At 54.9% G+C, this 17,478-nt stretch overlaps 7 protein-coding genes across 7 annotated transcripts; 3 read left to right on the forward strand and 4 right to left on the reverse strand.

Annotated features, from left to right (window-relative positions):
- Positions 1-162: 162 nt before the first annotated feature.
- On the forward strand, positions 163-2,436 carry C8Q71DRAFT_893313 (uncharacterized protein; the record flags this gene model as incomplete). Its single annotated transcript, XM_047928702.1, has 12 exons — positions 163-323; positions 378-527; positions 605-751; positions 813-890; positions 953-999; positions 1,055-1,125; positions 1,183-1,203; positions 1,261-1,302; positions 1,363-1,382; positions 1,439-1,454; positions 1,503-1,571; positions 1,631-2,436. The coding sequence occupies 12 exons, from the start codon at positions 163-165 to the stop codon at positions 1,934-1,936; spliced, it is 1,128 nt and encodes a 375-aa protein (XP_047781836.1). The 3' UTR covers positions 1,937-2,436.
- C8Q71DRAFT_481020 (uncharacterized protein) lies at positions 2,190-2,930 on the reverse strand (the record flags this gene model as incomplete). The annotated part of the gene is made up of 1 exon (XM_047918830.1): positions 2,190-2,930. A coding segment is annotated over one exon (427 nt), but the record flags the coding sequence as incomplete, so codon positions are not given.
- A 299-nt stretch (positions 2,931-3,229) lies between these two features.
- Positions 3,230-3,727, forward strand: C8Q71DRAFT_674953 (uncharacterized protein; the record flags this gene model as incomplete). The annotated part of the gene is made up of 1 exon (XM_047919701.1): positions 3,230-3,727. A coding segment is annotated over one exon (498 nt), but the record flags the coding sequence as incomplete, so codon positions are not given.
- A 1,055-nt stretch (positions 3,728-4,782) lies between these two features.
- C8Q71DRAFT_855472 (P-loop containing nucleoside triphosphate hydrolase protein) lies at positions 4,783-7,197 on the reverse strand (the record flags this gene model as incomplete). The annotated part of the gene is made up of 6 exons (XM_047927181.1): positions 4,783-4,853; positions 4,912-5,421; positions 5,484-5,964; positions 6,025-6,684; positions 6,742-6,825; positions 6,877-7,197. The coding sequence occupies 6 exons, from the start codon at positions 7,195-7,197 to the stop codon at positions 4,783-4,785; spliced, it is 2,127 nt and encodes a 708-aa protein (XP_047781839.1).
- A 99-nt stretch (positions 7,198-7,296) lies between these two features.
- On the forward strand, positions 7,297-11,208 carry C8Q71DRAFT_746208 (uncharacterized protein). Its single transcript, XM_047923057.1, has 7 exons — positions 7,297-7,655; positions 7,721-7,891; positions 7,955-8,492; positions 8,564-8,888; positions 8,942-10,367; positions 10,421-10,520; positions 10,589-11,208. Exons 2-7 carry the CDS (start codon positions 7,785-7,787, stop codon positions 11,159-11,161), a joined length of 3,069 nt encoding a protein of 1,022 aa, XP_047781840.1. The 5' UTR covers positions 7,297-7,655; positions 7,721-7,784; the 3' UTR covers positions 11,162-11,208.
- A 561-nt stretch (positions 11,209-11,769) lies between these two features.
- C8Q71DRAFT_721912 (uncharacterized protein) lies at positions 11,770-12,686 on the reverse strand (the record flags this gene model as incomplete). Its single annotated transcript, XM_047921483.1, has 7 exons — positions 11,770-11,790; positions 11,848-12,079; positions 12,142-12,173; positions 12,226-12,277; positions 12,338-12,353; positions 12,416-12,534; positions 12,664-12,686. 7 exons carry the CDS (start codon positions 12,684-12,686, stop codon positions 11,770-11,772), a joined length of 495 nt encoding a protein of 164 aa, XP_047781841.1.
- Positions 12,687-15,074: 2,388 nt separating this feature from the next.
- C8Q71DRAFT_855475 (uncharacterized protein) lies at positions 15,075-16,785 on the reverse strand (the record flags this gene model as incomplete). Its single annotated transcript, XM_047927182.1, has 11 exons — positions 15,075-15,351; positions 15,409-15,440; positions 15,494-15,542; positions 15,603-15,618; positions 15,677-15,817; positions 15,913-16,027; positions 16,080-16,177; positions 16,232-16,354; positions 16,424-16,573; positions 16,623-16,657; positions 16,730-16,785. 11 exons carry the CDS (start codon positions 16,783-16,785, stop codon positions 15,075-15,077), a joined length of 1,092 nt encoding a protein of 363 aa, XP_047781842.1.
- Positions 16,786-17,478: the final 693 nt, after the last annotated feature.

Below are 17,478 nucleotides of genomic sequence, written 5' to 3' on the forward strand. Positions count from 1 at the left end.
CTGCCCATAAACTTCCTACTGATGCCTGCGGAAACGTCTCCATCCGCTCCCAAGTTCCACTCGTTATAACCTATGTGAATAACCCCGCGTCGGCACATCGCGTCCCCCTGTGTCGTCTTCGCATCTTGCGCTCTGGGCGTGTCTGCGCCACTAGTAGACACCATGGTCGACAGCTCGGGCGTAGCGGCGGACGAGCTCCTCGTGCGCGAGTACTACGCGCCCGTCTTCCTGGGGACGATGTTCAGCACCTTCCTGTACGGCGTCAACTTGAACCAGTTCGTCAGCTACCTGGGTTATCGCGGGTACGATGCCTGGCTGACGCAGTAAGTGTTCGCGGTCGCTTGCGTGTTGGTCTATGCAGCTCACTATGGGTGTAGGTCGATGGTAGCAATACTGTTCACAATGGTTACGATCCAGGAGTGCTTTTCTCTCTACTCCATCTGGTTCTTCTCCGTGCAGAATTTTGGGAACTACGAGGCGCTGTCTATTCAATGTTGGGCGACGACGGCTTCCCTCGGGGTTGTCATGTCAATGTAAGTCCACTCCTTCTGCGCACACTCCTGAGCTGATGCGAACGTATTGACTGCGCGTGAAACAAACGTAGCATTTCCATCGTGGTGCAGCAGTACTTCACATGGCGCGTCAAAATCTTCAGCCAGTCATGGATCTTGTTCGGCATGCTCTCGCTCTGCTCTGTGTCGGCCAGTGTCATGGATTTTGTAAACACCTGCGCGAGCCTGGCAGCGTCGGAGTCAGTAACATGTTCTTATGTGAACAACAGTCACTGATGGTCGATTGCCATCCTTTTGCAGTCCCGTGTCGCTGGACGCAGAGCTAGCGATGGTCCAGGCGACGCTCGCAATCAACGTGTTCGTAAATGTCGTTGATGCGTGAGTGTCTTCTTGCGTAGCTCCGGCGACATCTTGCTCCCTGCTCATCACGTTGGGGACAGATTGTTGTTGCTGTACTACCTGCTCAGGCATAGAACGGGCTTCAAGCGTGCGTCGCGCATATACCCTGTCCGTCTGACAAGCTGATATTTCATGTTAATTAGGAACGGACACCGTCATTCGCCGCCTGGTGGTCACTTGCGTTGAGTCTCCGCTTTTGAATGCGTTCCTGTCCGTAAGTGATCTTTCGTGACCCCTCAACTTCGATCTGTAGAGCCTGATAGCGGTACAGCTAGTAGACATGATCGTGTTTGTGAGTCGCCTCTTTGCAGCGGCCTCCTTATACTGGCGAAGCTCATTGGAGGAATAGAAGGCCACGTTCCCGACGAATTGGTCGCTCATTGCAGCCATTGTACGTCGCCAATTTCTGATCCGTACCTGCCAGTTGTTTGACGGTACTCTTCAACGGTAGCCTCTAGGGCAAGTCTACACGTTCGTTCTTATATTCTTCCTCGGCGATAGGCTCTCTGACTTTGTGCCAATACCAGGCTATCCATCCTTGCTGTGAGCTCTTCCGACTTTTGCTATGACGCTCTCATTTACACGCCCTAGATGCTCAATTCCCGTGCGTCTCTGCGAGATGCATGGAATGGCGTCACAGACATCGATGTGGACCAACTGGTACTCCCTTTTTCTGGCCGCTATGGCCACGGCTGCCCACTGATGCAACTCGCACATAGCAGGATCGCCATGGCCGCCTTAACCGGCGCATCACGCTCAGCAAGCAGAGCGAGCCCGTGCGCGTCGGCGTGACTGTCGAGAGCCACGCGCGGGTCGAGGTCGACCCGTTCGCTGCGCGCGTAAAGGACGGGCGCAAGAAGCGCACGAAGGCGGGCTCCGCGAGCGCGGGAACGACGTCCGTCGAGAGCGTCGTGAAGAGCGGGCGCAACGAGCATGAGATGGAGGAGTTCTCGATTGCGGTGCATGCGCTGAACCCGCGTGACGACGCTAGTACGGGCGACGAAAAGATCGCGATCGTTGCGTGAGCGGTGTGTTGCGGTCTCTGTCTGCGATCTGCACTTCACATGTCTGTTTGTAGCGTCATTCGTGTTGTATCACTGAGTCTTGGGTATGGGTTGAAAGGGGGGAGTTGCACTACTAGAAGATTTGCGGAGCACGCGCAAAAGCCCAAGGCAACACCGGTACCGTCGAATTAGCATCTCATTCATACATCGCCAATAGTGACGGTTTGAATGAGACGAGTCCATTACGAACTTCGCGCGTGTCATCGGCGCCGCTCGAGGCATTACACAATGGCAAATCGAAGGCATTCACGAGGATCAATGTATGTTCACATATCTACCATGGAGTCGACCTCCGAATAGAAGGACCGATGGCGGTCTGAACTAGTCTCCGTTGCAGACGATAATAGCCGGGATAATATACTGCTTACCTTCACCGCTGCGCACAAACGACTCCCGCTCACCACTCCCTTGGCCAATACACACGTACCCTTAGGTACAGTCAGGCTATCCAGAGAGCTCGGATCCCAGTTACTTCGATCTGCGGAGCATCACCTTCCCGCCGCCAAGTTCCCGCTCGACCGACCATCCTCACCCCATCAGCCACCTCCACATCGCCGGGTACACGTCCGGGGTCGTGCACACAGTCAGGACTTGCGATGACCCCAACGCCTCCACCATCAGCGCCAAACAACCTTCCGTCCGCCTCTCCGGGAGCACGCCAGCTAGCCAGACGTGCATGGTGTCGGTCTCACCGCTTGCGAGCGGTAGTGTATGGTGTCGTGAGTGCGTGAACGAGAAGGCGACTGGGCGGGTTGGTCTTGACGGAGGCGAGAGGTACACCACAACGGAACCAGGAGCGGAGAGACGTCGTTTCCACTCGTCGAGCGAGGCGTACTTGGACTGAGGGTCGGCGTCGAAGATCACGTTAGACAAAGCTAGCACCTCCGGAAGTAGTGTGGCCAACCCGGGTGAGTCATTCTCCAGGTGATGTAGTTCCAGTGAGCTGCTGGCCATTGTCTGAGTGAGGATGATAGGCAGAGGAGGCTGCTCAGAGCCTCAGAGTCAAAGTCAGACGACTCTGTACAGTGTTAGGTTTGGAGCAAGCCCTTTCTCTGGGCCAGTACCTGGCCACCCGTCAACAGCAAGAAGGCCGTCTGGACGCCTCTCGCAAAAGAAGACGACGTGTAGCAAGACAAGCATGAAGAATCGGACAGAATCATGTCTGATTCTTCATGCTTGTCTCACTTCACGTGGTATTCTTTTGCGAGAGGTGTCCAGACGGCCTTCTTGCCGCGACCCGCGCTGCCCCTTGCGGCTTTGGCCGAGGCGCGGGCTTTGGCCCTGTCTGGAAAGGCTTCTTGGGTTGGCGACCTTCGCCTTGCCCTATCCAAGCTCACCACCCCTGTCGACTTCGATGTTGCAGCACCACTCACAGAAGATGGCGTCGCCGGATGCCTGGAGGACCTGCGAACATCGCTGGTCACTGACCTCAAGCAGCAGATCAACGGGTCAACTCGACTCACGATCCTCTCCGCGCGGAAGCAACGCGACCCTGCGTTGGAACGCCGCGCGTACCTTGCTGTCACGAACCGAGGTCATCGACTAGCCTTATGTCGCCTGCTGGCATCAGACCATCCTCTAGCTGTCGAGGTTCTCCGCTGGCACACGCCGACGGTCCCTCGCGAACAGAGACTGTGCAGATTCTGCAGACTACAGGGGTCAGTGGAGGATGAGGTACACGTGTTACTCAAGTGCTCGGCTGAAGAACTACGACATGCACGCAAACAGTTCCTCGATGCGGTATTTGCTCGTAGACCACTTTGGCGCATAAGCCGCGAGCGAATGCCGGAGCGCTTCCTCGCGGACTGCAGTGCAGACAAGGACGTAGTGGCGGTGTTCGCGGAATACGTACACTCGATCTTCGAGCTATGCGATACTGTCCCCATGGCGGTGGTCCCCATCGAGGAGCCCGTCCAGACCGCGGCCTAGCCTCCGCCCCACAAAGTCGCCCCGCGTGCGACTATATCATCGTTGCAAGTTATGGGACTCACCGAACGGCTACCAATGCATGCTACTGGCGATGCAACTCTACGGTGCCCCTGGTCCCTGCCCACCATGCCAGGTTGCGGATGGATGTGGCGCGGCCCATCCTGAAGATCTCAGGCGTTGAGGACAGCCGACGGTTGTCACGGATTGGTCTGGCGCTCTGTGAGTTTCGTCAGATGTCCGGAGAACCGGCACTGACTCCTGGGGGTTTTTTCGGGTTTTTTCCCACCACGTTTTAGCAGAGCGACCCGCCCCGCCGGTTCGTGGCGAGAGGGCCGGGGCCGCGAGAGGTGACACCTCTCGGGATGAGTGTAGGGCAGGGATCAGGGGGGCTGGGGGTCATGTAGCGAGTAGTAGTACGTAGCCCTATGGCCTGTGAGGAGGAGGAGGAGTGAGCGCTGTCTAGGCTCGTGACCAGCCGTTTCGAACTCCGATGAGCGTTCGAAGAACGGCTGGTACAATCGGTCGCCCTTTGCGGGGGGGTCTTAAGCGCTGCCCGATTTGGGCCCCCGTGAGAATTGACACTTAGTGAAATCGCGCGCATCCTCCTCCTGAGTACACTGTGGACTGAGCACGGCTCGAGTCCGCCTCTATTCTCTGGCGCGACCCACTCGCGTGTACGGTTTCGAATACACTCTGCACTACTATGTACATACAATAACCATAATGTCATGATTTTGAACTCGAAGCACGGTCTGCAAATGAACCAAACGAAGTCCAGAACGATTCGTACGAAGCGGGGCGTAACAGGTGAGAGGGCAGAACACCGACTTGACCGTCTATACCTTGGCTGCTAGTGGCAGTGGACGGCGGCTCCGAGACTACACCAGATGGGGCTGCGCCATCAACTTGAACGTCGCGAGCGCCACGTCGCGCTCGTTTAGTAGCTGATCTGCGCACGACGACCGTAGTTTCATCCGAGTCGGTACGGACACCCATCGGATTCTCACCAGCGTCGCCAGGATCAGCAGTCGACGTGCTGTCGATGTCGGCGCTCACCGCCGTTCGCTTCATTCCAGCCGTTCGAACTGGTTCTGGGAGAGGTGGAGGGCCGGAGTCAGTGGTTACAACAGGTGCGCTCGCTTGTTTCGTTTTCTTCCCCGGCTTGGGCGTGAATTCGATGCTGAGCGCGGTGATGTATGCTATCAGCTCGTCGCCATGTTTGTCCCACCAGAGCCATGAAGGCTTCAGCATTGAGGTGAGTGTTTCTTTCGGCAGGTCCCCCGATGTGACGATGCGTTCGATCAGGCCGTCGTCGAGGATGGCCATGGAGTCGTATAAGCGGCCCGCATGGTCGCGTTCGTACACCGCATCTCTCCACTCGCATAGTTTGACCTGCGCCTCCACGTCTGGGAGACCGCGTGCAATCCGCTTTCCTTTCTGCGCGCGTTGAACCATCCCGGGGCGTGTGCGATCCAGCAGGCTTGGCTCGCAGATGTCGCAACAAGGTCCTGCGGGTGCTGCAGCAATGTGTGCACGTCGTTAGCGCATATTGAAGGCAAGGCTGCAGAACATGACGAACCTGACAGGGGGCTCTCAAACGCGTCCGCCCAAATGCGGCGGCGGCAGCGGACACTCTGCACAAACACCAGAAGTCCCTCGTCAAGCGCCTCAGTGTCCAGTCGAGGCTGTTCGGCGGTAGGCGAATCATCTTTGTGTGAAGTACCTCCACGATTGACACCGTGGGCGTCAGCGTACTGCTTCGGGGCCTTCGCTTGCGGTGCGCTGTTGAGATTCTTCTTCTTCCTACCTCTCACCACTGATTTCACCTTTCCTCCCAGTGGTAAGTCCCGTTGCGTCACTGCGTCGGTCTGACCTCGACCAGTCGCAGGCCCGGTGGCGAATGTGAGGTCGATAGAATATGCTGACCGCTCAACGATCAGTACTGCCAATCCGCTCCGACCTCGGCCTCTCGCAACGCGGCCGGCGCGCTGAACGAAGTTCGAGAACGTCGTCGGAAGCTTCCATTGTACGACAATGTCTATATCAGGTATGTCGCATCCCTACGGCAGGTATTTTCTGTAAGGATCAATCTGATGTAAGATGCGAGCTGATAAACGTACCATGCCAGCTGCTTCTGTACAAACAAGTATACGGATGCTACCATCCCGGAACGCGCTCATTGCAGCGGTGCGATATTCGGAGGAAAGGGTAGCATTGAATGGGCGAATCAGGCCTGCAGGCAGTGGGCCTTCGGGTCGGCGGTGCATGGTGCGTGCTTCGAGTCGGTCAGTGAGGAAGTCGATGATTTCCGTCCCTGTATTGATGTTGTCGACATAGATCCACGTCTTTGGGATATCCTCGGGGTGGACGGCTGATGGTGGAATGACAAAATCCAAGTCCTCAAAGGATTTGAGAGGATGCTCGGCGGCGCGAACAACAAGGGCAACGTTTGGGCGATCATTGCCGAAGTTGACAAACCGGCTGCCGCCTTTGGGGAAATGAAGTTTGCTATGGATGTCTCTGCGCACGCGTGCCGTCAGGGTGGCCGTCAAAGCGATGACAGGTGTCCCGCGTGGAAGGAATGCACGGATGACGCCGAGAGAAGCGTATTTCTTGCGGAAATCCGCTCCCCAGTGCGAGACGCAGTGCGCTTCATCAATGACCATGGAGAGTATGTGTCTGGTGAATTTCGAGTTTCGCAGAACCCTGCTCACGAAGGTACGTGACTGTAACATCTCCGGCGAGGCAAGAATTACTTGATATTCAAGGGCGAGAATGCGCTGCAGGGCGGCCAGTCAGTGACCAGTCCCGATAGCCGAACGCACTACGATGCGCACCTTAACGACCATCGGTGAGCATGAGCCGTTTTTGCTGCTGACGGCAACAGCATTGAGACCAAAATGGTCCTTGAACGTCTTGACCTGCAAATGGTAAGTATACCAGCTGTATGTGGATGGCTCTGGCTGACATACCATCTCATCCTCAAGGGATAGCAATGGCGAGACCATGATGGTCACCTTGCGCATGTCGGTGGGCCATAGGTGCGCACCAGCGACCACGGCCGTCTTGCCGGCACCAGTGGGGGCTTGAATCATCATGTCAACGCCCTCAAGCTGTGCGCGTATTCCTTCCATCTGGAACTCTCGTGCAGGCCATCCATAAGCCTCCTCGAACAAGGTGTGCATCTTGCTGACGTCTTCCGCAGACAACGGGTGCCTTTGGAATCCGCTGGGCCTGTCTGGGCGAGCCGCCGCCCAACGGCGACGTGAAGATTTCTTCTGCAGCCGTGCCATGGCTACTGGGGAGGTTTTCGAGAGCTCAAAGGTTACAGGCGGAGAGATGTGGACCAGGAGCTGCAGCAGCGAAGACGTTTGAGTGAAGCGCGCAGCAGCGTAGTCGTACAACGGTGAACTCCACACAATTTATTTGTATCTGTATTGCCTTCGGTACATTACATCCACCCGTCTTTCCTTTGCCATTCCACTGCAATGTTATGGAGTCCCCCCATATTTCTGCAGATGATGCTCCCCTATCGGAGGTTCATGGCCTATTAGTGATGTCTCCACTCCCGCCCTCCTCACCGCTCACTCCCTCGCCTCCGTCACCCGAATGGCCGCCTTCCGTGCTCCCGTCAATTCCGCGCGGAACTGTTCCGAATTCGACTGGCGAAAACAATCTGACAGGCGGGCTGTCATTGCTTGTCGGTCCACACATTGCGGCTGACATTGGAGTCCCAACTGCTTCTCCTATCCCTGTGACGACCAGCGTACTCAGCCCACAGACCCCGGTTCGTTCTCACCAAGGGTACGACGCTCACCTGAGTAGTAGTGGTCCCATCTGGTCATCCCCAATCAATGGGAAGACTCACGAAATTCGGAAAATGCAGCGTCGTGCGAAAGGCTTGAAGCAACGCAATGGTACGTTGCGACAGCAGCGAGAGGATCGCGAACATAGGCACGGCCACGATCTTGCTGCTGCAAACACAAGCTATCACTCAGCATTAGCAGCTGCAGCGGCTGACGTTCATGGCCGTGGCGGGGAACGGCTTACCTTTGGCACTGAGTCCAACGCCAGCAGCAGTCGATCGCCTGCAAATGAAGATGGACCGCAAGTGGCAGCTGCATCCCGCCGGCCGCGCGAAGAAGTGCTTGATGAAGTCCTATCCATCCTTAGAGCAGAGGGGTACACCTGGGGCGATCTTGTGCTCTACCTCTCTGACCCAGCATCAAAGAGAGGCGATGAGCGGTACGAGGGCATGTTCGACATTCTGGGACGCATTGAACAAGTGCTTACCTATTGGACGTCGTCGCGCAACAGCCCTACAGGTCGTCAAGCGGTGCATGTGTGGGCTTTGGACTATGTCGAGAAAGCCATCCGGCGAGAAGGAACTCGGGCCACCAAAGACGGTGTCCTGCAGTCGCGGAAAATGGTGGTGGATGACGGATTCCTGTCAAGATTCAATCTGTCCAAGATCTACGACCGCCTCACCGCCCTGTGTCCCATCATGACTAGCCTGTTGAGGGAGTTCTCAACCACAGCTCGACAGCGGAGGTTGCGCACCAATACTTCCGCACATCGCAATGATCTGGTATGGATTTCTTTGATCGGTGCCAGCCTTCAGAACAACTCGGAGCTAATGTCATACCTTTGTACTACTAGCGTGTTGGTACTGCTCTGATGGGTCTCCTAGCTGAGCGCAGTCAGCAGAACAGTTACGGGCGGCACGTACTTGGCCTGTACCTCTATGCGACAGGCGCGCAGCGCCAGTGTATCAGCATTCTCTCGCATCTGGGCATATGCAGCAGCTATACTGCCATCGCAGGGACGCCAGGTTCAAGAACCGCTGCCATGTTGAAGTCGCAGGTGAACGGTGCCGAGGACAGCTCAGATGAAGAGTCAGAGAAAGCTGAGGGTTCAGACTCCGGTTCCGAGTCAGAGTCGTCATCTGAATCCAGTTCTGACAACAGTACAAGCAGCGGCGAAGGTCAGTTCAGTCTCCCATGATCTTCTTTCCATCGTCTTATCATGAGCAAGCAGTTGAAGGAGCGCGGAGCATGCCAGTGGTACCACAGCTACAGAGTGTTCGGGATCCCGACGGCATAGACGAGGAAGAACCCGATGAAGGCATTCAAGGCAGCGACATCAGCCTTGCCGCAGAACTCAAGCGACTAGGCGCAGGCCTCCTCCGGCGTTTATCTGAGGCCTGTCGCTGGAAAACGCGTGCATTAGCCCTTGCTCAGGAACTCGCCCATGTTTACGACAACATCAACTGGATCCTGCGTGCGGCTGAGCAGACTGTGGGCCACAAGGATTCTATCGAAAACGGCACCTGCGCAACAGTCTTCCCACTCCATGATGCCCCGCGTACTGCCATGCGCACAACCGATTTCCTTCACGCCTTCGAGACGGCTCCTCCTCTCTCACTAGACGACATTCTCCTGGATCCAACCGAGATGCAGACTTTCAACAAGATGCTTGAACACGCTGTTCTGCGCATCATAGTATCGAACGGTGGTCCTGCATTCGCCCGTTTCACACCCGACGTCGATGAAAGCCTCGTCTCTACCTCAGAATGCATCGTGCTTCGCAAGACAGAAGTATATCCGCTCCGAGCGATGAACATTGAGGAGGCCAGCATCAAGGGCAATGCAGAGGTCATGGAGGCAATGTTCCGTGAGCTCGGTCACGATCTAGAGTCCACTGCCTTCACCGAAACAGTCAAGCTCGTCTTCGGAGACCAGCTCTCGGTTGCCCGTCTTCGAGCCGTCATCAGCAATCGCGCTGGTCACGACTCGCTCTCTCAATCCATGCTTTTCGCGGCGTTTGCCCCCGGTTTCTTTCACTATCAGATGGCAGCAACATACGGGTTCCTCGAGACTCACTGGGGCAACCCTCATCTCGGCCACCATGATCCCGCGTGCCTCTCGTGGCATAATACGGTGCTCGATCGTAAGCCGTTCCTTCTGACCAACCGCCCACCATATCGCGTTGCGCGAGACCTCATCTTCCATTCCTTGTACGGTCGCCTGATTCATTGCCTCGAGCTTGTCACTGGCTGCGATAGCCTTGACGAATACGCGGAGAATGTTACATTCGAAGACTTGCAGGCGCACGTCACAGAACTTGTATCCCGGTTTGTCAGCGCGAGCGTCGTGTCCCAGCTCCGCAGCGCACGCACGCGAGAACTCCTGACAGTACAACGGGACAATACCTCGGACCCTGATGCGCAACCTCATGTTCCGCGCCAAGGTGACATGGTCTTCGAGAATGCCAGCCTCTTCCTTCGAGACGCGCTCATCCTCCGAGAGTTCGCTGACGCAATCAAGGCTGGAGACTCAGGCCGGATCGTCATTGTGCTCAAGGTATTGGCACTCAGCTACCGAGGGAGTGGCCGAACGAAGTACGCTCAGGAGGCTCTGCACGTCATACACAATCTGACGCATGTGTGGCCGAAACCGTTACGGTACGTGTCCCAACTCAATACCGTCACTGCTTGCAGTCACTGATGTGGTGCAGCGCGATCATACTGAACAATTGGCTCGTCAATACAACGGGGAAACCTAATCATTGGTATCCCGTTGATCTACTACAAGAGCATAACATTTTCTGGACGAAGGTACGTCTCTTCCGATGCGGCCGTCCCGAAAGTTGACCCACTGAAATATTTCGGTGCACGCATAACAGACAATCTACAACGCGCAGGGCAGCGGAGCCTCATGGGACTGGCTGGAGATGATCTCCCCCTGTATCAACTCCCTGCGACACCTTGTGACATCAATGAACGATGCCTTAGGATCGCGCCTAGGTACCACGCACGCCGCACCCGACCTCCGACGCGACATCGAAGAACTTCGACGATCACTCACAGATGCTAATGTCTACAAGGTGACACCGGGACGCACTATTGACGGCGACAAGGCTGTCGTGCCCAATGTCATCACAAGCGGGGTGACGCAGCTTGCGGGACCGCTCAGGGAATACAACGCGATGTTCGCCCGGATGAAGAAACGCCGTCGACGAACATCGCCTCTAGTGGGCGGCGCGAACAGCGCTTCTGCTGCGCGGGTCCATTCGACAAGTGGCGGTTCGGCCGCGGTACACGCTGATGCTGATGAAGACATGATAGACGTGGAGGAGATGTCGGATTGCGAGGATGGGGAGGACGAGGAGGAGGTGGATGACACGGAACACTGGCTAGAGCACGAACAATTTTTCACATTGGATGAAGAGGGCGACGTAGACCCGTATCTTGACTAATTCACGAGATGTACTGCAACCAATGATGAGTTATGCATGACCGAAAACGCGCACTTACATCGGGCCTCCCAAGTGCCAGTGCGCGAAACGCGCGATTTCACTAAGTGTCAATTCTCACGGGGGCCCAAATGCGGCAGTGCCTTGGGTACCCCCGCAAAGGGCGACCGATTGTCCCAGCCGTTAGAATGCTGCTCGCCCTTCAAACTCCGCCAACGAGCACGTGCATTCTAACGGCAGGTCACGAGCCTAAGCGCTGTCGCCGTCAAGAAGTCGGTGCGCACGTGCGTTATCGGCCGGTGGCTAAATGGCTCTTAAATTTCACTTGTAATAATCGATGGAAGTGTTGCAGGACGTATCGTCGGCTGTTCTTGTTCATTCAGGCTTCATACACTTTCCTGGGGTATGCATTGGTTGTTGGAGTGTGAGTTTCTCGTGTGAAGAATCATTTCAGAAGACATCAAGACATAATATGATTATTACTACTATTATAGACTTTATCGTTCGCGATACCAATGAGACGTGAAAGCACAAGGTCCCGGTAATGTTCAGCGAAAGAATGTGGTTAAGTCGAGACGTCGCCCTTGGCATGCAGGATTAGGCGACCTGTCCTATTCTTCAGACTGTGGGGTCTGTCGAGGTTGATTACGTCAGTCTAGTAAGGAACCTCACAGACTGTAAGGACTCACCGTCACCTCCGGTTCATCCTCCTCAACTACTTCAATGTTGGCCTCAACGTCATATTCCGGTTCTTCCAACATTGGTTCCGCATTGTCGGTATGCACTATGGACACGCCCAGCATGCCCATCCCACCCATAAAGTGGGGATCAGAGAATGCGGAAGAAGTCGAATCAAGCTCCGGTGCGAGGGCGGCTTCTCGTAGGTTGAAGAGAAATCGAGAGAGTAGGATGGTAGCGAAGCTGCCAGAGTTCGAATGGGCCTCAAACGGAGGTAGGATATAGCAAGAAACGAGGTAACGCACGCGAACCAGAAGAACTCTGCGCCGACAAAGTTCTATGGGGCTATTAGTAAAGCCATTCAAAGAATCACGGTGGGCAGTAAATACCTTCTGAGTCATCCATGACACGATATCGATGATATTCAGTGCGAGTAAAACACTGCAATCGAATATCATCTAGTAAGCCTTACTGTGAAACTTGAAGCATGCGAAATCCCACCAGAAGTAGATAGTACCTAGACGTCAATGAGACTCATTGTTCTACTCAGCCAATTATCGAAGCAGATCAGCGACTGACCGTCCCTCAGAAGCAGCGATGTGATTGACGTCCTGATGCCCAGCCCGTCTGCGAGCCTGTTCACTCCGAACGTCTTCCTCCAAGTTACGAGTATGACGATGGCGTCCACTGTAACGAAGCTAACCCGAGAAGTGATTTTAACTGAATGCACATGAGGAACATAAGCAAAAGGTGAATGTGAGTGAAGTATTTCATACGTCTGTGCTGCGAATGAGAATCATAACGGTGACATTCAAATCTGAACGTACATATCAAACGCGCTCTTCGACATGGGTCTTATCACTGAGGCCTGGCAGATGTTTCTACGTCAAGGTTTTCCGCCGCTCGCAAAGACAAACGATGAGGACCTACAATGTCACAACCTATGGGCACCAGCGAGATCGTCATTATCACCGAAGGCACCAGTATTGTCCGCCCGTTAATGGCATATACGCGTAAAGCCAGGACAGCTAGGTAGATTGAGATAAATGGATTATACTGTTTGCTGAGACGCATACCTCCCCATATCAAATACAGAGCACAGACACTAATAGTGAAGAGTGTATATTCTGCGGACTGACTATATAGTCAAGGAGACGTCAATGAGCCTCTTGATGCCATGAGCAGTATAGAGCTCTCAAACCTCTGTAATTCGATAGTTGAGTGGTAAGAATATGTCACAAGACAATGGTGATCGTCACCTTGGATGATATGCTCGACGGACCGACCCCCAGTTTGAGCTCCGCGTCCAGCAGAAGCATCAACGGCGTGAAGGTGTGCATACTGATGTGAAGAGCGGGCATGACGAAACCCCTGTGCTCACGCCCCCAGACCAGGTCAACCTCTTGGCCGATGGTCAAGACTCGCTCATAGACAAACAGAGCTAGCATAATCTCAGCGTTTGGCGCCAACATGAATATGGTGCCATGCATGCTTACTGAGGGACGCGTAAAGACAAGCAGCGTTGACAGACCTAGCATTATCGTGCGCGGTGAGCGAGAAAAGGATGTAATATTTGGCGACCTTGAATGGCTCACCACTGTTCCATGGGAGAAATAGCGAGGTCGACTCCTCGCGCTGTGTAGCATAGACTTTAAATGGAGAAACCCGTAAGCCTCGGTGGTGCCACTGAACATGGGCTGTGAAGTCGTTGGAAGCCCGTAAACTTTGTCAATTGCCACAGTTCGGGTTGGTTGAGCGACTGTCACTGACAACGGCTTGGGCGGTAATCTAAGCTTCATTTAAAACAGCAATCGGTATTGTTGTTACGCCCCAGGGATGCTATCCAAGCTCGTGCAGCGAAACATCGAACATGTTCACCTATGTAACGTTCCGACCGCAGTTGTGGAATCCCGAGAGTCGTAGCGGGCGCTATCGGGTGACGGTCGTCACGGTACTTTAAAGTGTAGCGTTCGCGGTCGATATGGCATAGGATGGTCACGGCTCACCACTGTTGGACATCAGCAGGCCCGCGATAGGCCTGAGGTGTAGACGACTCCTCTGCGACGGTATGACTGTGCGCTCGGAACAGAGGTTTCTTCTGGGCCTTGCAGCCACGGTATACCACGCCGTGGCCGGCGGGGAAGCGGCTGATCATGAAAGGGTACACAAATCGGTACTCAGTTGTAGGAGCCTTCGATTTCCATCCGCTGAATCGATATCGTTGTCACAGGGTGCTGCTGGCGTACTTTTGTACTGCTTGACGCATACAATATCATCAGCTCGCATCATCATGGTCAAGACTTGGCCACACCTGCATGTATAGCCGCGTGTAATAAAGGGGCGGCGTATTGATAGGATTGTTCTGCGATATATGGGGTTGTAACTGCCAGCATGGTGGCGTGTCCACGTCAAACGTCATACTGAAACTGCATGCGGCTGGCCGCTGAACGAAACCACGACCTTGCGGGGTGTCATAAGTCATCGGCAGTGCGAGTTCACGTCAAGGTCAACGGACGTGCGCATGTCTACGATGTGAAAACCCTCCGGAATCGAGCTTACCAGATGCCTGTCCGAGTCAGACATGGAACAGATCAGCTTCGAGGCGCGGCGAGAGCACAGCTGGAGAGCAGTGCCAGTGACTCGGACTCACAGGAGTTCCATTTCTCGGACACGAGGAGAATTCCCAGTACACGCAAGTTCGGAATCGAAGTGTTGAAGACCTTCCTTTCCCTCGCCTTCTCTGAGGTGTGTCTAGAGGAGGGCTAATCGGGATGACTCGGAAGCTCCGAGTCTCGCGCCGCGCCACGCCTCAGCCACATCACGCCTCGCGGCGGTAGCCATACCTCACCTAGTACATGTCCTACGGCCTCGAAGACCTGAGTTCTGGAATTGATGCGTCAAGATCAGCTCAGAGACGATGTCAGAAAGGTTATATCGGCGGTCAGTTACACGCAACACTTCACGAGTCTCTGGTGCGGTCGGCCAATACCCGTAGGCAACACAAGCGGCGAACAGGTGGCATACATTGCGTATCGGAGGATAGAGCGTGCAGTAGTCTAAGGTCCGGGCCACGTTATGAGTGGATGTACGAGGAGTTCGAGCTCCGAGGCCGAGACTGTAGGAGCGGCTGTCCCTTGTATGCGATCCAACGTACTGATGCTTGGATCGCCGCGCCTGCAGGCACGCCGAAGAGCATCGACAACGCTTCTTCACAATCACGTCAGACATCTGGCTTTTGCTAGTCAGAACCTAAAGAGGAGGACTGCTGCCGTTCTAACTCCCAATGTCTGCCTTCCTCGTCAGTTGGCAAGATCGTCTCCGAGTCGCCAGTATAGTCCGTTGCATCCAAGGTCCCTTCGGAGCTGCTCGTCTCGTCCGCGAGAGATCCGCCAAGCGTGCCCCACGCGCGAGAAAAGTGCAAATCCGAGAACGCGGAGGACGTTGAGTCGAGTTCGGGCACCAGCGCGACTTCGCGCAGATTGAAGAAGAACCGGGAGAGGAGGATGGTGGTGAATCTGGGCCATCAATGTGAGGGTGAACCACCAAGGCCGATGAAGGATGATATTACGCACACGAAGCAAAAGTTGTCGATCTCGAGTGTGAGCTGAGGGTCGCGTGTCAGGCGTACGGAGGCAAGAGAGATGATGGTGCGCTCACATTCTTCGCCCATAGCACCGTATCAATGATGTTCACTGCCAGAAGAACACTAGTATACGCCCTCAGAACCGCTCCTACGCTCGAAATCCAAAAAAACTGTATTTCTCACCAGAAATAGGTTGTGCCTACGAAGCCAGACAATGGCTCAGTATAGATACCTAATGAGGTTTTCGGGTCACTCACCATCCCTCAGAAGAAGCGACGTGATAGACGACTTCATGTTAAGACCATGTGCAAGTTTCTTGACTCCGTAAGTGTTGCGCCAAGTCGCCAGAAGTACGAGCGCATCGGCTGCGATGACACTGGCCCTGGTAGCGGTTTCGACTAGAACAGCCGTGAAGAGCCATGAGCATGCATGGAAGGTCAACGGAGAACCTGTATCCTCGTACGTCTGGTGCAACTTGAGCATCAGTACGTACCATGATAGCGGGGAAACGACACATACTTGTAACCTGTGGCATCTGACATGACCGTGTATACTTCACAGCCGTCTGGTGGCGGCAGAATGACCCACTTCATGACTACCAACACTGCCTGGGACAAACCATCAGTCTGAGGATCATGGAGGGAGCGAAGGTAGACGTACAACATTCGTGGCTACAGGCACGAGCGACAAGGCCATGATAAGCGACGGAGCCCATACGTTCCGCCCATTGATCGCAAATACGCGCATCGCCGAGATACCTGAAGATGATGGAACGTGAACAACGTGCAGTGCAATTTCGTTGAGTGTCATACCTCCCCAGATCAGATACAAAGCACAGATACAGCTGAACTGCGCGACCGTCGCGATATACTGGCTGTAGAACGAAATCTGGTGAGACCTTCTGTTGGATACAGCCGTGAGGGGACTGCAGACCTCTGAACACAGACAATTGGGTCAGAGAGCGGGTCCGCACAACATGGGAGACCTCACCTTGCACGGTATACTCGACGGCACGAACTCCAGTAGAAGGTACAGCGTGGTGCAGACGTGCATACTGACGTGGAGAGCGGGTACGACAAAGCCTCTGGACGCATGCTTCCAGACGAGGCCGACCTCTTGCTCGATCGTCAGGATCCGTTCATAGAAGTACAACGCTGACATACGTCAGCAAGTACCGTCAAACTACATGATGCGGGTGCTTACTAAAGGCCGCATTGAAGCATTCGTTGTCGAGGAAGCTGTGAGCCGCGAAGTCCACCGCGTCAGTTCGTGAGACGTTCCCGAGACAAAGACACAGCGTTGGCACTCACAACGACGACATAGGTGCGGGGAAGGCAACACGATCCGCTCCCGCTCTGCGGCCCATCTTGAAGCTTGAATTGTGGGTGAGCGCTGTGCCAAGCCCACGGAAACCTCGGGAGAAGACGTGCGTAGTACTAATCGACCGCCGCCAATCCTGCGCCAATCCGTTTCGTGATTGTCCCGGTCCGCATTGTATGCCGCCATGTCGCCCTCGAATGCCGGATGTAGTCTGGGTCGAAGTCTTCATGAGCGCGTACGCCACTCTGTACTGGTAGGTTCCTCCCAACGCCGGCAAGATCACAAGCCGCTAGGCTAGGCTCCTGGCTAGTAGACCCGCTCGACCCGGCGCGCTTACAACTCATGACGGAGAATCCAACGTTATCCGTGAAGTCCTCGGGCGCGTGTTGACCATATGTAAGCTACTGTGGCAATGCAGTTGTACATGTAGACGCTGGGATGCAAATCTTCGTGAAGATTGATCAAGAACGAGCTCCGTGCGGGGCGCTGGACACAGAGGATCGCCGTGGCGTGGCTTGCGACTGTCGGTTTCGAAGAGCATGAGGAAGTATGTTGCGCACCCATAAGAATGAGATGACTGAAGTACAAGCCATTGTCTGGAGCCGCAAACAGTGGCAAGTACGTCGGTGGTTGGTTCCGAATCCAAGGACCGAAATCGTCTGGCCGCGCCTGCGTCTCAATCGCATGCTCCTGAAGTTCGACTCTCGCGGGAGATCTGCGGTCACTTCCCAAAAGCACT

This window comes from Rhodofomes roseus (assembly GCF_022264815.1).
Source record: "Rhodofomes roseus strain CIRM-BRFM 1785 chromosome Unknown C8Q71scaffold_5, whole genome shotgun sequence".
NCBI lineage: Eukaryota > Fungi > Basidiomycota > Agaricomycetes > Polyporales > Fomitopsidaceae > Rhodofomes > Rhodofomes roseus.

Coding starts and splice junctions, on each gene's coding strand:
- C8Q71DRAFT_746208 (XM_047923057.1), top strand. CDS start 7,785: ATGCAGCGTCGTGCGAAAGGCTTGAAGCAACGCAATGGTACGTTGCGA. Junction 8,889..8,941: donor CAGTACAAGCAGCGGCGAAG/GTCAGTTCAGTC, acceptor ATGAGCAAGCAG/TTGAAGGAGCGCGGAGCATG. Junction 10,521..10,588: donor ATAACATTTTCTGGACGAAG/GTACGTCTCTTC, acceptor CACGCATAACAG/ACAATCTACAACGCGCAGGG.